Raw genomic sequence first — 14,281 nt, 5'->3', positions numbered from 1 at the left:
ATATAGAAGAGAATCGATATCCGACGGCTATCTTTAAGTTTTCTCTTCGCACGTGTCAAACATATGGTAAGCAAGAGGAAGTTATGAGTGTCTTAAAACAATAATATTAATTTAACCTTCCTTTTCCCCAAAAATAATATTTTCCAAGAAAATACTATTTCAGTGCCCGTTATGGGCGAGGCTTTTTAATATCAAAGAAAATGGATTGTTAATAGTAAAAAATAAATAATTTTAAGATTAACTAAATATGTAATTAAAATATTGAATAATTACATATGAAATTATAAATTTTAATATAAGAATATGAAAAATCTTTATGATATTTTTATTTAGAAAAAAACTTCAATAAGTTACTCATAGTTTAACATATTTATTTTAGGGTTTGTAGTTTATTTTTTATAATTTTGATGCTCTGTGAATATAATCGTTAGTAAATAAATGTTAAATTGCATAGCACCGTTAGCAAGTGTTAATGTGGTAATTACAAAAAATAGTAGCTATTGAGTGCCATGTCAAAATCTATTAACGGTGTTGTGTGATTTAATTGTTATTTGCTAACCGTCAATATTCACAAATTGCTAAAGTGACAAAATGCAAGCCACAATACTCGTTAAATTATAAAATAGTTTAATAAAATTTTACTTTTTATTCATTGCTTCTATTAACTAAAATAAAATTATACATTAAAGTGATTTTATTAATTAGTCTAATAATAGGTGAAATCACTTTAAAAATAAAACATAAAAGTTTAAATCTTATCGATTTAAAATATTTTATAATGACTTTACAAATTATAATAAATTAATATTTAAAATAATTTATTAATCATTTAATTATTAACTTTTATTTGAGAGACATGTAAGTCTAAGTGACAAAAAAAGAAGGCTTAAATCAATAAGGGCCTATTAGCCCATTTATAATACTCCTCTCACTAGATAAAGCCATAAGTTATTAAGATCAGCGAGTCTCATCCGCTCAACATTACTCTAAATGTCTCTCTCATTAGTTTAAAAAAATAACTTTTTTATCTCATTTTTACAAGTGTAAATATTAGAAGCTTCTCTCTCTAAGCTATAAAGCATCCTGATTACACCTCCTTGCTACACTAGACTATATATTACACTTTACTACTACTCACTATCACTAATCTTTTCCAATCCATCAAGCCGATAGGTTAAGAAAATGATGATAGATTAAGTTACAAGGCAGTTGGAATGAGTGAGTCTAAAGAAGTTAAGAAGCCCAAGGGGTAAGAAAAAAAGTCAAGAAAAATCTACTTAATTAGCCCAAGCGAAAATAAGAACAATAAATAAAGAAGACCCTATGTTGCCCCAATCAGCTAAGGGTAAGGAACGTGACAACACACCAGACGAATGTGATCACTCATTATATATGACAATGTGAAGCTATAACTTCAACATCCTACCTCACTCAATGGGGTGATTTTGAGTTAAAAAAGGATCAAGCTTTGTATAGTTCGATTACTAATTCTTTGATGGAAGTATCTTGTTTTGTGAATTTTGTAAAGCATTTAAGGTTTGACAAAAGATTATATAAAGCTGCAATGCTTGCACTCACTCACATCTATAACAATCAGTATAAAGAATGCATTGATATTCACCATGAGGCAGAAAGGGTGATAAAGAAGTATGAAAAGTGTTAGTGTTCATAGAAGCAAACATAAAGGTCAAGAACTAGTTCAATAACTGCCTACTATAAATGGAGAAGGTACCTGATATATAGACAATGGCTCTTTATCAATATTATGCATATAGAAACATTCAAAGCCACTAGTGCAAAAAGAATATCAAATCATTAGAAGCACCATCACCATAACTAGTTTTTTCACCTCAAAAGTTAATTAGGTATTTTAATGTTGACCTCAAGATTGGTAGAATACAAGGGATAATCCCATTTCACATTCTCATTGCCCCCACAGGGTACCAACTATTTTTGAAAAGGAAATGGATCTATGAGCATAATTTTATTCTATTATCTATACATCAATGCATCAAGGGGTTCTAGAAAAGGGGAAAAGATCTACATCCTATAAGACGCTGTCTAAGCACTGTCCAGATGTGAAATTTGGAATGCTCATTTTCAGCTCCATCCTCATCAAATAGATGACCTACTATCTCGTGTATTGTATTTTACTGTCAATTTGTTTTATTTTAAATTCAACACCTTATATTGTAAAGAAAAATAAGAAAAAACACATTTGAAGTCCATTTTTATTTAATTGCTTTGATAAAAGTACTAGTATGGAAACCGATGAGAATTAAAAGCTAGAATTAGATTTTTAAAAGAAACACATCTATGATCAAGAATTGCTAAAATTGTAACTGATGTATGAAATACAATTTATATTTATATGAATGAGAATAAACATAAACCTTTGAGAGGTTATTTCAAAATGAAATAATGTAATTACAAATAAAAAATTATAAAATACATAAATAAATTTCACAAAACAAGAGAGGCAATATTATAGTGTGACACCTACCTAATGCATTTGCATTTATTTTTATAACATGCATATCATATAAATATGAGAAATGCATGAGAATGTGTGGTATTAATACTAATGATAAATAGAAGAAGATTATAAATATTACAATTAAGTCCATAACAAGAATTAGAAAGTTAAGGGATTAAATTGATTAATGGTAAAAAATAAAAGGTTTAAATTAGTTAATTAAACTTAAAAAAATAGAATGTCCTGGAATTAGTATGTGACAGCTTAAAAAAGAACATACGAATAGAAAAGGGGAAAGAAGAAAGAAATGGTGGTAGTCCTTCTTCCTTCTTCTTCTTCTTAAAAAAAAAAAACTGAATTTCAAGTGAAATTTAAAGGTTTAGAGTCCATTTCAGATCTTAATCTTTATCTTCAAAGACCTTAGAGGTTAATTTGCTAAACCAATTGGAAATGAGGGTGACACCCAAGTAAATACAAGCAAAGAAAATGGAGAAATAAAAATAAATGAATAACTTAATATTCTCTATGAATATAACACAAAATAAATAATTATAATTTATTTGTTAAATTGATTGATTAAGGAAAATGTATATAATATATTAATAGATGTCAATTTTTATTTATGGTGATTTTTAATTATGGTACTGATGGGTGATTGTTTTTGAAATGAGATTGTACATATGAATGTTGATTGGTGAATTCTGATGTCATGTTATGATGTGAATAGTATATTTGATTTAGCCATATCTGGAGTTTTATAGCTCCAAATGGAGTGCTACTTGTTGCTATAGAAAATTTGAGATGTAATTTATAAATTTTATGAAAATAGAGGAAGCTTGATTTTGCTGTTTTGATGGACAATTTGGATCATACTTTTTGTTGCTTAATTTTATTGACAATTTGACTATGGTGGATTTTTTTTGATGTTTCTCTTTCTATATATATCCAATTGATGTAAAATTAGTTTCAAATTAATTTAGACTTATAATATCACTGATTTGGAGAATATAGTTTTGAAATTCCTAATGTGGAAATTTTTGGTGTATTTTTAAATATATGCTATTGAATCCGTTGTGTTAAAATATGTTATATTTTTGGTATATCATGGATATATTATGGTTTCTTATATATTTTAGAAATGTTAATTGTTTAAATGGAGTAGTATGTTATATATATAAATATAAGAATTGTAGTTTGATGAATATAAGGATGCAATGCTACTTGTGAATGAGGCAAGACTATGTGCGATATGGAATTTCCCACAAGATTATTATGGGTTGTATGCATGTGGGGATTCATGAAAATTTTTAAAAAAATTATTATGGAATTATATATAATTCACAAGTTTATTGCTGTCCTAAAGAAAATACTATGACAATGTTTATATACACACTATAAAGTCATAACTAAATATCGAATGATTTGATGTTTGATAATATTACATGCTTTATTGTGTTATTTTTCATAGAAAATTATATTATTCATTTGCTAAGTTGCAGGCTCACTCATCTATATTATTTTTCAGGATTAGAAGAATTATAATTGGTCTTGAAGAAACATTTGCATCAGCCGCACTGACATTGTGTCAAGTGAGTCAACAGGAAGTCGCCCTCAATTTTTCTTGAACATGACATGTCTAATGAATTTTATTATCATGTATAGGACTAGTGTATTTTATTGTTTATAAAAAAGAAGTGAACCATTTGATGTTGTGAGCTTTTTGGTGTGTGATATGTATGACTTATATAAATAGTTTTTGTTATACATTTTAATTTACGAGTTAAAATTAGTTATTAAAAGACATATTATGTATCAATTATATGCACAATATATGTCCGACATCCTTTATAGGTGTCACAACAACGCTATAAAAAGTGTGATAGACAAGAAATAAACCAAAGGACATCGCAACACGACGAGATAAATATATTTGCATAAAAAAATTATTAAAACAACCAAAAAGACATAAAACATATTAACATCATTTATCTGAATCCAAACATAGAGAGAGTGCATTAATATAACATGGAGATATAACCTAAATGTACAAAGTTTTAAATTTAAACTCCTTTCATTTTACTCATAATTTAAAAAGAATTCTTAATATCTATTTTTTCTAGTTCGATAATATTTCTATCTAAATTCAATATCGATTTTTCTTTAAAAAATTTTACATTAAAAATTAAAAAACACATTATAAAATTTTAATATCTTACACTCATCAACTCCTTTTTGTCCTAGAATGCCTAGTAACACATTACTCACAATTCCTTCTAATCTCATTTCATTCCCTTTTCTTAACAATCGTTGTCTTTCATTTTATCAACCTTCAACAAACTACACACTTTATATATATATATTTTCAATTTGTCATTTTAATGAAAATATTTTAACATTTATACTATATTTAGTAAAAGTAAAGATAAAATAAGATAAAACTTTATAGAGTAAATGAAATTAATGTTTTAGAAAATAAAATAGAGTTTTTAATTTTATTTTATTTGAAAAAATAAATAATAAATGAAGGTAATATAATGCAATATAAAGAATTTTAAACTATATATTTTTTTTTAACTCTCCAATTTGGTAGGTTAAAATTTGAAAGAGATTAGAAATTTTTGAAAACCTCAAAAAAGAAAAACCTCTAATTTCAATTTATTATTATTTTCTCGGAAAAAAAGAGGTACAAGAATTTTATAAAATCTTAAATTTTTTTTAAAAAATTCATCTAAACATGTTGGTAGAATACAATAGCCTTTTTTCATATTAGGATGATATCATATAGTTTTATAACTTAATAAGAAAAATAAATTTTTAATTAAGATTTTTTGATTGAATCATTGCTCTTTTACTAATATCTAAAAAATATAAAAATAAAAAATAACAACTTTAATCAATTTCAAAATTTAACTTTAAGTATTTTTTTATTTAATATTTTATAAAAATTATTTTATCAAAAAAATTCTTTTAAAATTAATATAATTTTTTGAGTGAGAAAGATATCGTCTGAAAATTATTATATTAATAAATATTCCAAATTAAATATTATTTTTATTTTTTCTTTCTTAATGTATATTTGTATATATTTATCTTAGGTAATAGGAAATAAACTTTAATAAACAAAACAAAAAACAGATTAATTTTCTAAAAGAAAACCGGACATTATTTTAATATCGACCTTTTATTTTAAATAAAAAAATATAAACACATTTCATTTGGTAGTCAGTCTCTTCGCCTTGTGTTCGCTCTTTACTTTTCTTTCATTTTGAAGAATTATAGATCTAATTAACCAACACTCGTTGATTCTCCTCTGCCGGAAACCACCACCGCTGCTCATCGGCCATCACCACCACCTCTACTGATTCGTAAGTAGACAGACTTACTTACCTTTTTGCATGAGAAATTAGATCTAGGGATTTCTCGTGATCTGTTCGATTTCATGAGCTAAATTACGTGTTTAAGTGATGAATTGTAGATGATTTATTTAACTGTACTGATGTTGTTTGATTGGTGAAGATGCTGTACGTGCTCCTCATATGATTATATAAATTACTATTTGCGTTTGTAATTGTGGAGTTTGATTGACAGAAAGCCATGAGTGGCCACGATTCCAAGTACTTTTCAACTACAAAGAAGGGTGAAATCCCTGAACTTAAGGAAGAGCTCAATTCTCAGTACAAGGTCTTCTCTTTTTATTCTCTTCTATAGGCATTGTTTGGAAAAAAAAGATAATGTGCAAGAACTCAATTGCTTATTGAGAAATCATGACGCTTTTAGCACGATTTCATTTCTTTCAAAATGCTTTTGGTTTCTTATAAGTTGCAAGAATTGAATTCTAGCGCTCTGAACACGGAAATCGACTAAATATAATTCAATTGAATGGAATTGCATTCTCATGTTTGAGTAGTTCCTATTTGCTCTAATTTAATATTTTCAACTTTCGAAAGAAATATAATCATGCCAAATTGACATGATTTTGCAAGTCTTCAATTGAATAAACTCCTTTTTTCTTTATTCAAATGAGGTCCTAGGGTTTTGATTATAATTATAGATTCTTTAAGCTGCATATGAAACTGAGGTGGTTGGATATGTATTTTGTAGGATAAGAGAAAAGATGCTGTTAAAAAAGTTATTGCCGCCATGACTGTTGGAAAGGATGTTTCGTCACTTTTTACGGATGTAGTGAATTGTATGCAAACAGAGAATTTGGAGCTTAAGAAGCTGGTTTATTTGTACCTTATTAATTATGCTAAAAGCCAGCCTGATCTTGCTATACTTGCTGTCAATACTTTTGTCAAGGTAAGAACTTCATTTGATATGTCAAAACTTCTATTGCTTATTAGATTTATTTATATGATTGCTTCTACAGTACATGTATGGTTTTCTCGAAGTTACCTACTACTTGCATTCTTTTGAAGTATGTGCGTGTGTGTGTGTATCTTGGCTTCTGATTGAATTGATATTACCTTTTATGATGTATTTGATATCGTCATAAACCTTTACTTTGAACGTCTTGGTTCCCATATGGTGAAAACAATGCTGAATGGTTAATGGAGAAAGATAATTTATTAGTTACTTCTTGTTCTTTTACGATGTTGATAACATTTCCACTACCATCGACAAGATTGAAAATTCTGTTTCATACTACTTCTTTTGTCCAAAATAAACTATAGAGCTTCTGATAGGGCCTCTCTGTCAGGGGTTTTTTGTTAGTTTAATGAAACTATCTTGCTATATTGCAATTTTTCTTGCATGTTTGGAGAACAGCTTCCAAGTTTAGGCCCTCAGGTTACTTGCTTCGATTTTGCACGTTTTTGCTTTTTTTGGTTATGTATTTGGCATTATCATCACATGCTTCTGGTGCCTCTAACGTACTTGCATGTTATTGTCATTTATGCAGGATTCACAAGATCCAAATCCTCTGATTCGAGCTTTGGCTGTACGAACAATGGGTTGCATTCGTGTTGACAAAATTACGGAGTATTTATGTGATCCTCTTCAGAGGTGTCTGAAGGTTGGTTTTTGGAATCAATATAAATTCTCATTGCTTCCTGTATGCTGGATTTTCATATTTTGGTTTACTAGGCTCTACTATCCTTGGATAATACATGCTTCTTACCTTCTATTATTGAAAGCATTAGGAATTTGTTTGCTTCTCCTGTCTGTGTCATCCGTGTAGTTTCTCTAATCCAGCACATTGCACTTATTTTAACAGGATGATGATCCTTATGTTCGTAAGACAGCAGCCATTTGTGTAGCCAAACTTTTTGACATAAATGCTGAGTTAGTTGAAGATAGGGGATTTCTGGAATCTCTAAAGGATTTGATTTCTGATAATAATCCCATGGTTGTAGCAAATGCTGTGGCAGCACTTGCAGAGATTCAAGAGAATAGTAGCAGGCCAATCTTTGAGATTACTAGTCACACACTTTCAAAGCTGCTTACTGCTCTAAATGAGTGCACAGAGTAAGTTAACTATATTCTGGTGCCTTCTAGCCCATGTTTTCATGGTTGGCTTTGGAGAAATCCATCATATAAGTGAATTTGATGTTTTGATCCTTCATGATTCTAAGTTCTGATGTAATCTTTATTCAATTATGCATAGCTCTTTGTACTTCGGACGTCCTTTGATATCTAGGTCTCGAATATATAATGGAGGAAACTAAACAACAGTTTCAGAATCTGGTCGTTTGCACATGCAATTGTATGTTAAACATTTAGACGAACTTATTCTTGCCTTCTTCTCTGCCTCACCTTTTATCTTTCCTTTTACATCTTTTCCTAAAGTAGCTATATGCTCTTTGATTGGTAGACAACCAACCTTGTCCTATTCTTAACCCTATGTGCTTGATCTCTTGTGTCACTATGTTGCACGTTTGTGTTGTGCTTTTGGTGTATACTTGTCTGTGTTACCTGTATGCTAGTACCTATTTATGATGCAGGATAGAATTTTGCTGGCAATTGAATGAGGACATGTTTTGGAAAATGTCATAATGCTCTTTTATTTTTCACTTAATTTTCTTGAACCCCTGCAAGTTCTTTGCTCGGAAAACCTCTTTGTTTGTATGATGTTTCATTTGCTTCTGTTGTTTTTTTTTTTTTCAGATGGGGCCAAGTTTTTATATTGGATGCACTGTCTAGATACAAGGCCGCTGATGCTCGTGAGGCCGAGAATATAGTGGAACGAGTTACTCCACGACTACAACATGCTAATTGTGCAGTTGTACTGTCGGCTGTTAAGGTTATTGTTGATGTTTGTCTTCATTGTTTTTAACCTTGTTGACTTTGAAAGTTGTCAACTTGTCAAAACTTAATTAACTTGTATGTTTATGTGTTATTCTCTTCCACCTTTATAGATGATCCTTCAACAAATGGAACTTATCACAAGCACAGATGTTGTCCGAAATCTTTGCAAGAAGATGGCTCCTCCTCTTGTGACATTACTTTCTGCAGAAGCTGAGATACAGTATGTTGCATTGCGGAACATCAACCTAATTGTACAGAGACGGCCTACAATCCTTGCACATGAAATTAAGGTATATGGACATAGTCCTGCTGTGCGAATTCGGACATGGATAATTCTCACTTGGCTTCACATTGAGTCATGTTCTGATCAAGGATCATTCTCCAAAAACTTCCCGTGTCATTTTCAGGTTTTCTTCTGCAAGTACAATGATCCAATTTATGTGAAGATGGAGAAGCTAGAAATCATGATAAAACTTGCCTCAGACAGAAATATCGACCAAGTATGTTCTTTTCTTTTAATAAGACTAGGTGCATATCTGCATTTGTATGATGCCTTCTTCAGCCATGAGCATTCCTGGAGTTCTTTAGGTTCTGATGTTTTCTTGATGACCACTGCTATAGGTCCTGTTGGAGTTCAAAGAGTATGCCACTGAAGTAGATGTAGATTTTGTCAGAAAGGCTGTTCGTGCCATTGGCCGCTGTGCTATTAAGTTGGAGAGAGCTGCTGAGCGTTGCATCAGTGTTCTGCTAGAGCTGATTAAAATTAAAGTAAATTATGTGGTTCAAGAGGCTATTATTGTTATCAAAGACATCTTTAGAAGATACCCTAACACGTGAGCTCTAGTTTTGATGCCCTTGAGGAATATTATTGGGAAATCATGGTTTCTTTTCTTCTAAATTGAATTTTGTATCCTCCTTTTCTTTGCAGTTATGAATCAATCATTGCGACACTCTGTGAGAGCTTGGACACTTTAGACGAGCCGGAAGCTAAGGCAATTCGTGTTTCTTCATGCCTTTTCTATTACAGATTATGATTCTAGCTTATATTTTGTATTCACATCTTTTCTTCTTCTCTCTCTTAAGGCTTCCATGATCTGGATAATTGGTGAATATGCTGAAAGAATTGACAATGCTGATGAGCTCCTGGAAAGCTTCTTGGAGAGTTTCCCTGAAGAGCCTGCGCAAGTCCAGTTGCAATTGTTGACTGCAACTGTTAAACTCTTCCTTAAAAAGCCAACTGAAGGCCCTCAGCAAATGATTCAGGTTTGATATTTTGCCTGTATTATTGTACTTTAGGAAGTTATGGTCTGGTTTACTTCTTCCTTCACTTTACTTTGCTTTAGAATTTGAACCCCTTTGTTTTGGCACGCAATCTGGGATTATTAGCGTGGTTCCAAATAAATGATGAACTGTCCCATATCGCCTGTCTCTTAACGGGATGTTATCCTTCCACATATTATTTATCGATACATTACAATGGATTTGGAAACAGCTCAGTTTTCTTTTTTCTTTTCCCCAAACACTACCTACTTTTCCTAACTCCATTCGTTCTTTTTAGCTTCTCAATTTAAAGGGCCTCTTTATTATAGTCTCTTTAGCCAATATGCTATTGAATTCATCCATTTGAATTCACGGTAGGGTTACTGTTTCAGTTCAATGAAATCCAATTTGGTTTGGTGCTGTTGCACAGTTTTCAATGCTGAGATGGTTCAAGATGCCATTTTAAACCCGAGTTAGTGCATGATGATCTTTGGATTTATAGAGCTAATATGGGTTAAGACTTTCGGCTTTATTTTCTTGGCAATCAAAGTGACTTAGGGATGACCAGGGGTCAGGTTTTGGTATATCCATACACTACTCTTCTTATTTTGGGTGAAGTTCTGATATTACCTACTTATTTTCTAAAGAAGTAACAATCGCACAACCTCAAATTTTATGTAGTTTCTATTACATGTCATTTATATGTAAATGAATATATTTAGTATAATTATAGCAGTTATTTGCAAAAATTTTATTTCTTTTTTTCCCCTCCAATATGACATGTACATTTATGTATTTATATGCTAAAATTTATGTCAGGGGGTACCCCAAGTTGGGTATGACATTACCCTCCCATGTGCCCCATTAGAGTCGGAGCAGGGCTGGTACCCAATGGGTTGAATAAAATTGTCTTGTTACTTTGAAATGGGGTCTGGACTAGTGATAACATAGTAGTGGAAGAATATTATTTTATAGTCGGAAAACTGAAAATTGATTTTCTGGTTCTGTTCTAGGAGAAATATGATACAAGGAAGAAAGAGTAGAAGAAAGTCGGACTTCTTTATAGCCAAAGAAAGTTATATCATCTCAAGGACACATGATCTAATCTTGTATTTTTGCATTGAGCTTGTTGTGTCTTAGACCTACATTTGAAATTTACTTGCGAATCTTTAGAGAGCTCAAAACCTAATAGATTAAAAATGCCACATAACCTACATACTCCCTTAAAAGCAGATGAGCACACAACATGCCAAACTTCTCTAAAGCATAACACTAAAGCAATTCTTTTCTTTCTTTTTCACACAAGGTCAAGAAGTTTGTAGAAGTGGTATAATGGAAATGGATAATTGTTAGTAATGGCCCCATGTTTTTGGTTTCTATATTATGTCGTCATCAACTTGTGATCTTTTTCTCTCGCTTTGGAATTATAATCACTGTTCTTGATTATCAGTGGCTGTTCCTCATTACACATGTAAATTTGGCTGTCTCCAGTCAACTCATTGTAACAGTTATTTTGACAGGTTGTTTTAAATAATGCAACTGTGGAAACAGACAATCCTGATTTACGGGATCGTGCTTACATATATTGGCGACTGCTATCTACTGATCCTGAGGTGTGGCTTTACTTTAGACAATCATGTTTTTAAAATTTAATAGTGCATGTGTATTTGATTTAGACAATGATACTCTATTTTCTATTTAAATTCTGCAGTGCATCTCTATTTGTTTTTTTACTATATAAAGTTCCTTGTTCATTATATGTTTTTTCTCTTTATTTGGTGATCGATGGGTAGGGAAGAATGTGAAAATAGTTGCAATAGTATGTTACCATAGTCTTTTTCTTTGTATGCTGCCACAATCAGTGCAAGTTCATTCAGTTTGCTATATGTATATTAGCTAATCTACCTGCTAGGGCTAGTTTTAATGCCATAAAGTCAACCTGATGTGCCATCTACCTATGGAAGGAAAGGTTGCAACTGTTGGACACTGTTTACATACATGTAATTATATGTTCATATATATTTTTTTTTTTAAATCTGAATATATTTGAAAATTCTCGCTTGATACATTTGGAAGATAAAACTGCATGGGATTTGTTCGAAATTCCATAAGGAAGCACTTTTACACATTCATAAAGTGCATGTCTGATGGTGTAATTTAATTTTTCAGGCTGCTAAAGATGTTGTGTTAGCTGAGAAGCCTGTGATTAGCGATGATTCAAACCAGCTTGATTCATCTCTTCTGGATGAGCTTCTTGCCAATATTGCTACATTATCCTCTGTGTATCACAAGCCTCCTGAAGCATTTGTTACCCGTGTTAAGACAGCAACACAGAGAACTGAAGACGATGACTATCCTGATGGGAGTGAAACAGGGTATTCAGAATCACCTTCTCATCCTGCAAATGTTGGTGCATCACCACCCAATGTTCCATATGCTGGATCAAGGCATCCGGCCCCTGCACCAGCTGCACCTCAACCTGCTGCTGCTGTGCCAGATTTACTTGGTGACCTGATAGGCATGGATAATAGTGCTATTGTCCCTGTTGACCAGCCATCTACTCCTGCTGGGTAAGTGCTAAACTCTATGAATTGTGAACTATACATGGGTTGGATACCTGTATGAAATCACTTGGCTGCATCAATATTTTGCAGAGCTTATTATGATTTTGCCTTGCACTCATTAAATAACTAACCCTGCATGATTGGAAACTCTTAATTGCATGTCCAGAGATGTTGCTTACCAGGCTCCTGAACTTCTTGCAGCCCTCCTTTGCCAGTTGTACTACCAGCATCAGCTGGTCATGGTTTACAAATCAGTGCACAGCTAACCCGAAGAGATGGCCAAATCTTTTATAGCTTGTTGTTTGAGAACAACTCACAGGTTCCCCTCGATGGGTTCATGATTCAGTTTAATAAGAATACATTTGGTCTTGCAGCTGCTGGACCCTTACAGGTAGTTTTGAAATCCCTCGTGTTGAATGAGTGTGTTTATTATTCCCTCGTGTTGAGTGTAAATTGACTCTTATTATCTGTTAGGTTCCACAACTGCAACCTGGGACATCAGCCACAACTTTGCTACCTATGGTGTTGTTCCAAAACATGTCTACTGGTCCTCCAAACTCACTTTTGCAAGTTGCTGTGAAAAATAATCAACAGCCAGTATTGTACTTCAATGACAAAATTTCATTGTATGTTTTCTTCACTGAGGATGGGAGGATGGAGCGCGGGAGCTTCCTTGAGGTAAAAAGAGGAAAAGTTTTTATTTTCTTGGAGTAGGGATGGCAATATTGTCAATACTGAACTCAATGACTTCCTGTATCATGTGGTGTAGAATCGAAAACCTTTTGATCAACAGAAATTCTGAAAAGTTAGCAACTAGTTCACGACATGTCATTTGTTAAATGATTTCTGTGATTGTACTTATCTTGCATGATGTGTGTTGCCTTTGCAGACATGGAGGTCTCTTCCCGACTCAAATGAGGTGTCAAAGGACTTTCCAGACCTTGTAATGAACAGCGTAGAAGCTACTTTAGATCGTTTGGCTACATCAAACATGTTTTTTATTGCAAAGAGAAAGCACGCGAACCAAGATGTGTTCTACTTCTCTACAAAAATACCTCGAGGAATTCCATTTTTGATCGAATTAACCACAGCTGTCGGAACCTCTGGGGTAAAGTGTGCAATCAAGACTCCGAACCCTGAAATGGCGCCACTTTTCTTTGAAGCTGTGGAAACACTCATCAAGGGTTAGTTGGTGTTTTCTGTATCATGCTCTTTTTTTTTTCTTTTTTTTTTTTACTTTATTTTTTTCTTCTTTGTTTTCAATTTTTTCAACAATTTTTGGTTTATTTGTAAAATCTGCATTGAGTTTTATCGGTAATTCTGCCATTTTAATCTTTAAATTTTTTGCCCCTCTAGTTTCCATGTGATTAATTAAAACCATAGAATCTTGTTGTATGAACAAATTATTTTTGGTAGTAATTTGAGCACATGTATTTTATTGGCTTGGACCACTAAGATTTCTTAAGAATAGAGAGAGCTTCAGGGGTTAAAAAAAGTATTCTCTCGGAGAAACTCTTTCTGTTTTACCCCTTGATATTTTTCATTTTTGGTCAAACATTTTAACTGTGCTTGGAAGCAATGTATTATTCATACAATTTTCTTGAGTTGCAATAAGAGAGTAATATAATTATATGATTAGTCATGGCAATGATCTGATTGGTATTATCACTTATAAGAATTAAAAAAAGTTACGAGTTTGATTTTTTTTTTTTTTTTTTAATCTTTATGTTGAAAG

At 31.9% G+C, this 14,281-nt stretch overlaps 1 protein-coding gene across 1 annotated transcript; it reads left to right on the top strand.

Moving 5' to 3' along the window:
• Positions 1 to 5,674: 5,674 nt before the first annotated feature.
• LOC8268804 (beta-adaptin-like protein B) lies at positions 5,675 to 13,997 on the top strand. The gene is made up of 16 exons (XM_015721844.3): positions 5,675 to 5,841; positions 6,065 to 6,157; positions 6,578 to 6,775; positions 7,377 to 7,490; positions 7,692 to 7,942; positions 8,582 to 8,717; positions 8,833 to 9,012; positions 9,130 to 9,222; positions 9,344 to 9,555; positions 9,651 to 9,714; positions 9,806 to 9,985; positions 11,503 to 11,595; positions 12,152 to 12,552; positions 12,748 to 12,937; positions 13,021 to 13,224; positions 13,436 to 13,997. Exons 2-16 carry the CDS (start codon positions 6,071 to 6,073, stop codon positions 13,733 to 13,735), a joined length of 2,703 nt encoding a protein of 900 aa, XP_015577330.1. The 5' UTR covers positions 5,675 to 5,841; positions 6,065 to 6,070; the 3' UTR covers positions 13,736 to 13,997.
• Positions 13,998 to 14,281: the final 284 nt, after the last annotated feature.

Source organism: Ricinus communis, chromosome 1 (genome assembly GCF_019578655.1).
Source record: "Ricinus communis isolate WT05 ecotype wild-type chromosome 1, ASM1957865v1, whole genome shotgun sequence".
NCBI classification, from domain to species: Eukaryota; Viridiplantae; Streptophyta; class Magnoliopsida; order Malpighiales; family Euphorbiaceae; genus Ricinus; species Ricinus communis.
Note: the sequence above shows the minus strand (reverse complement) of the source record. Positions and strands in the feature narration are given on the sequence as shown.

Coding starts and splice junctions, on each gene's coding strand:
- LOC8268804 (XM_015721844.3), top strand. CDS start 6,071: ATGAGTGGCCACGATTCCAAGTACTTTTCAACTACAAAGAAGGGTGAA. Junction 6,158..6,577: donor AGCTCAATTCTCAGTACAAG/GTCTTCTCTTTT, acceptor TGTATTTTGTAG/GATAAGAGAAAAGATGCTGT. Junction 7,491..7,691: donor CTCTTCAGAGGTGTCTGAAG/GTTGGTTTTTGG, acceptor TTATTTTAACAG/GATGATGATCCTTATGTTCG.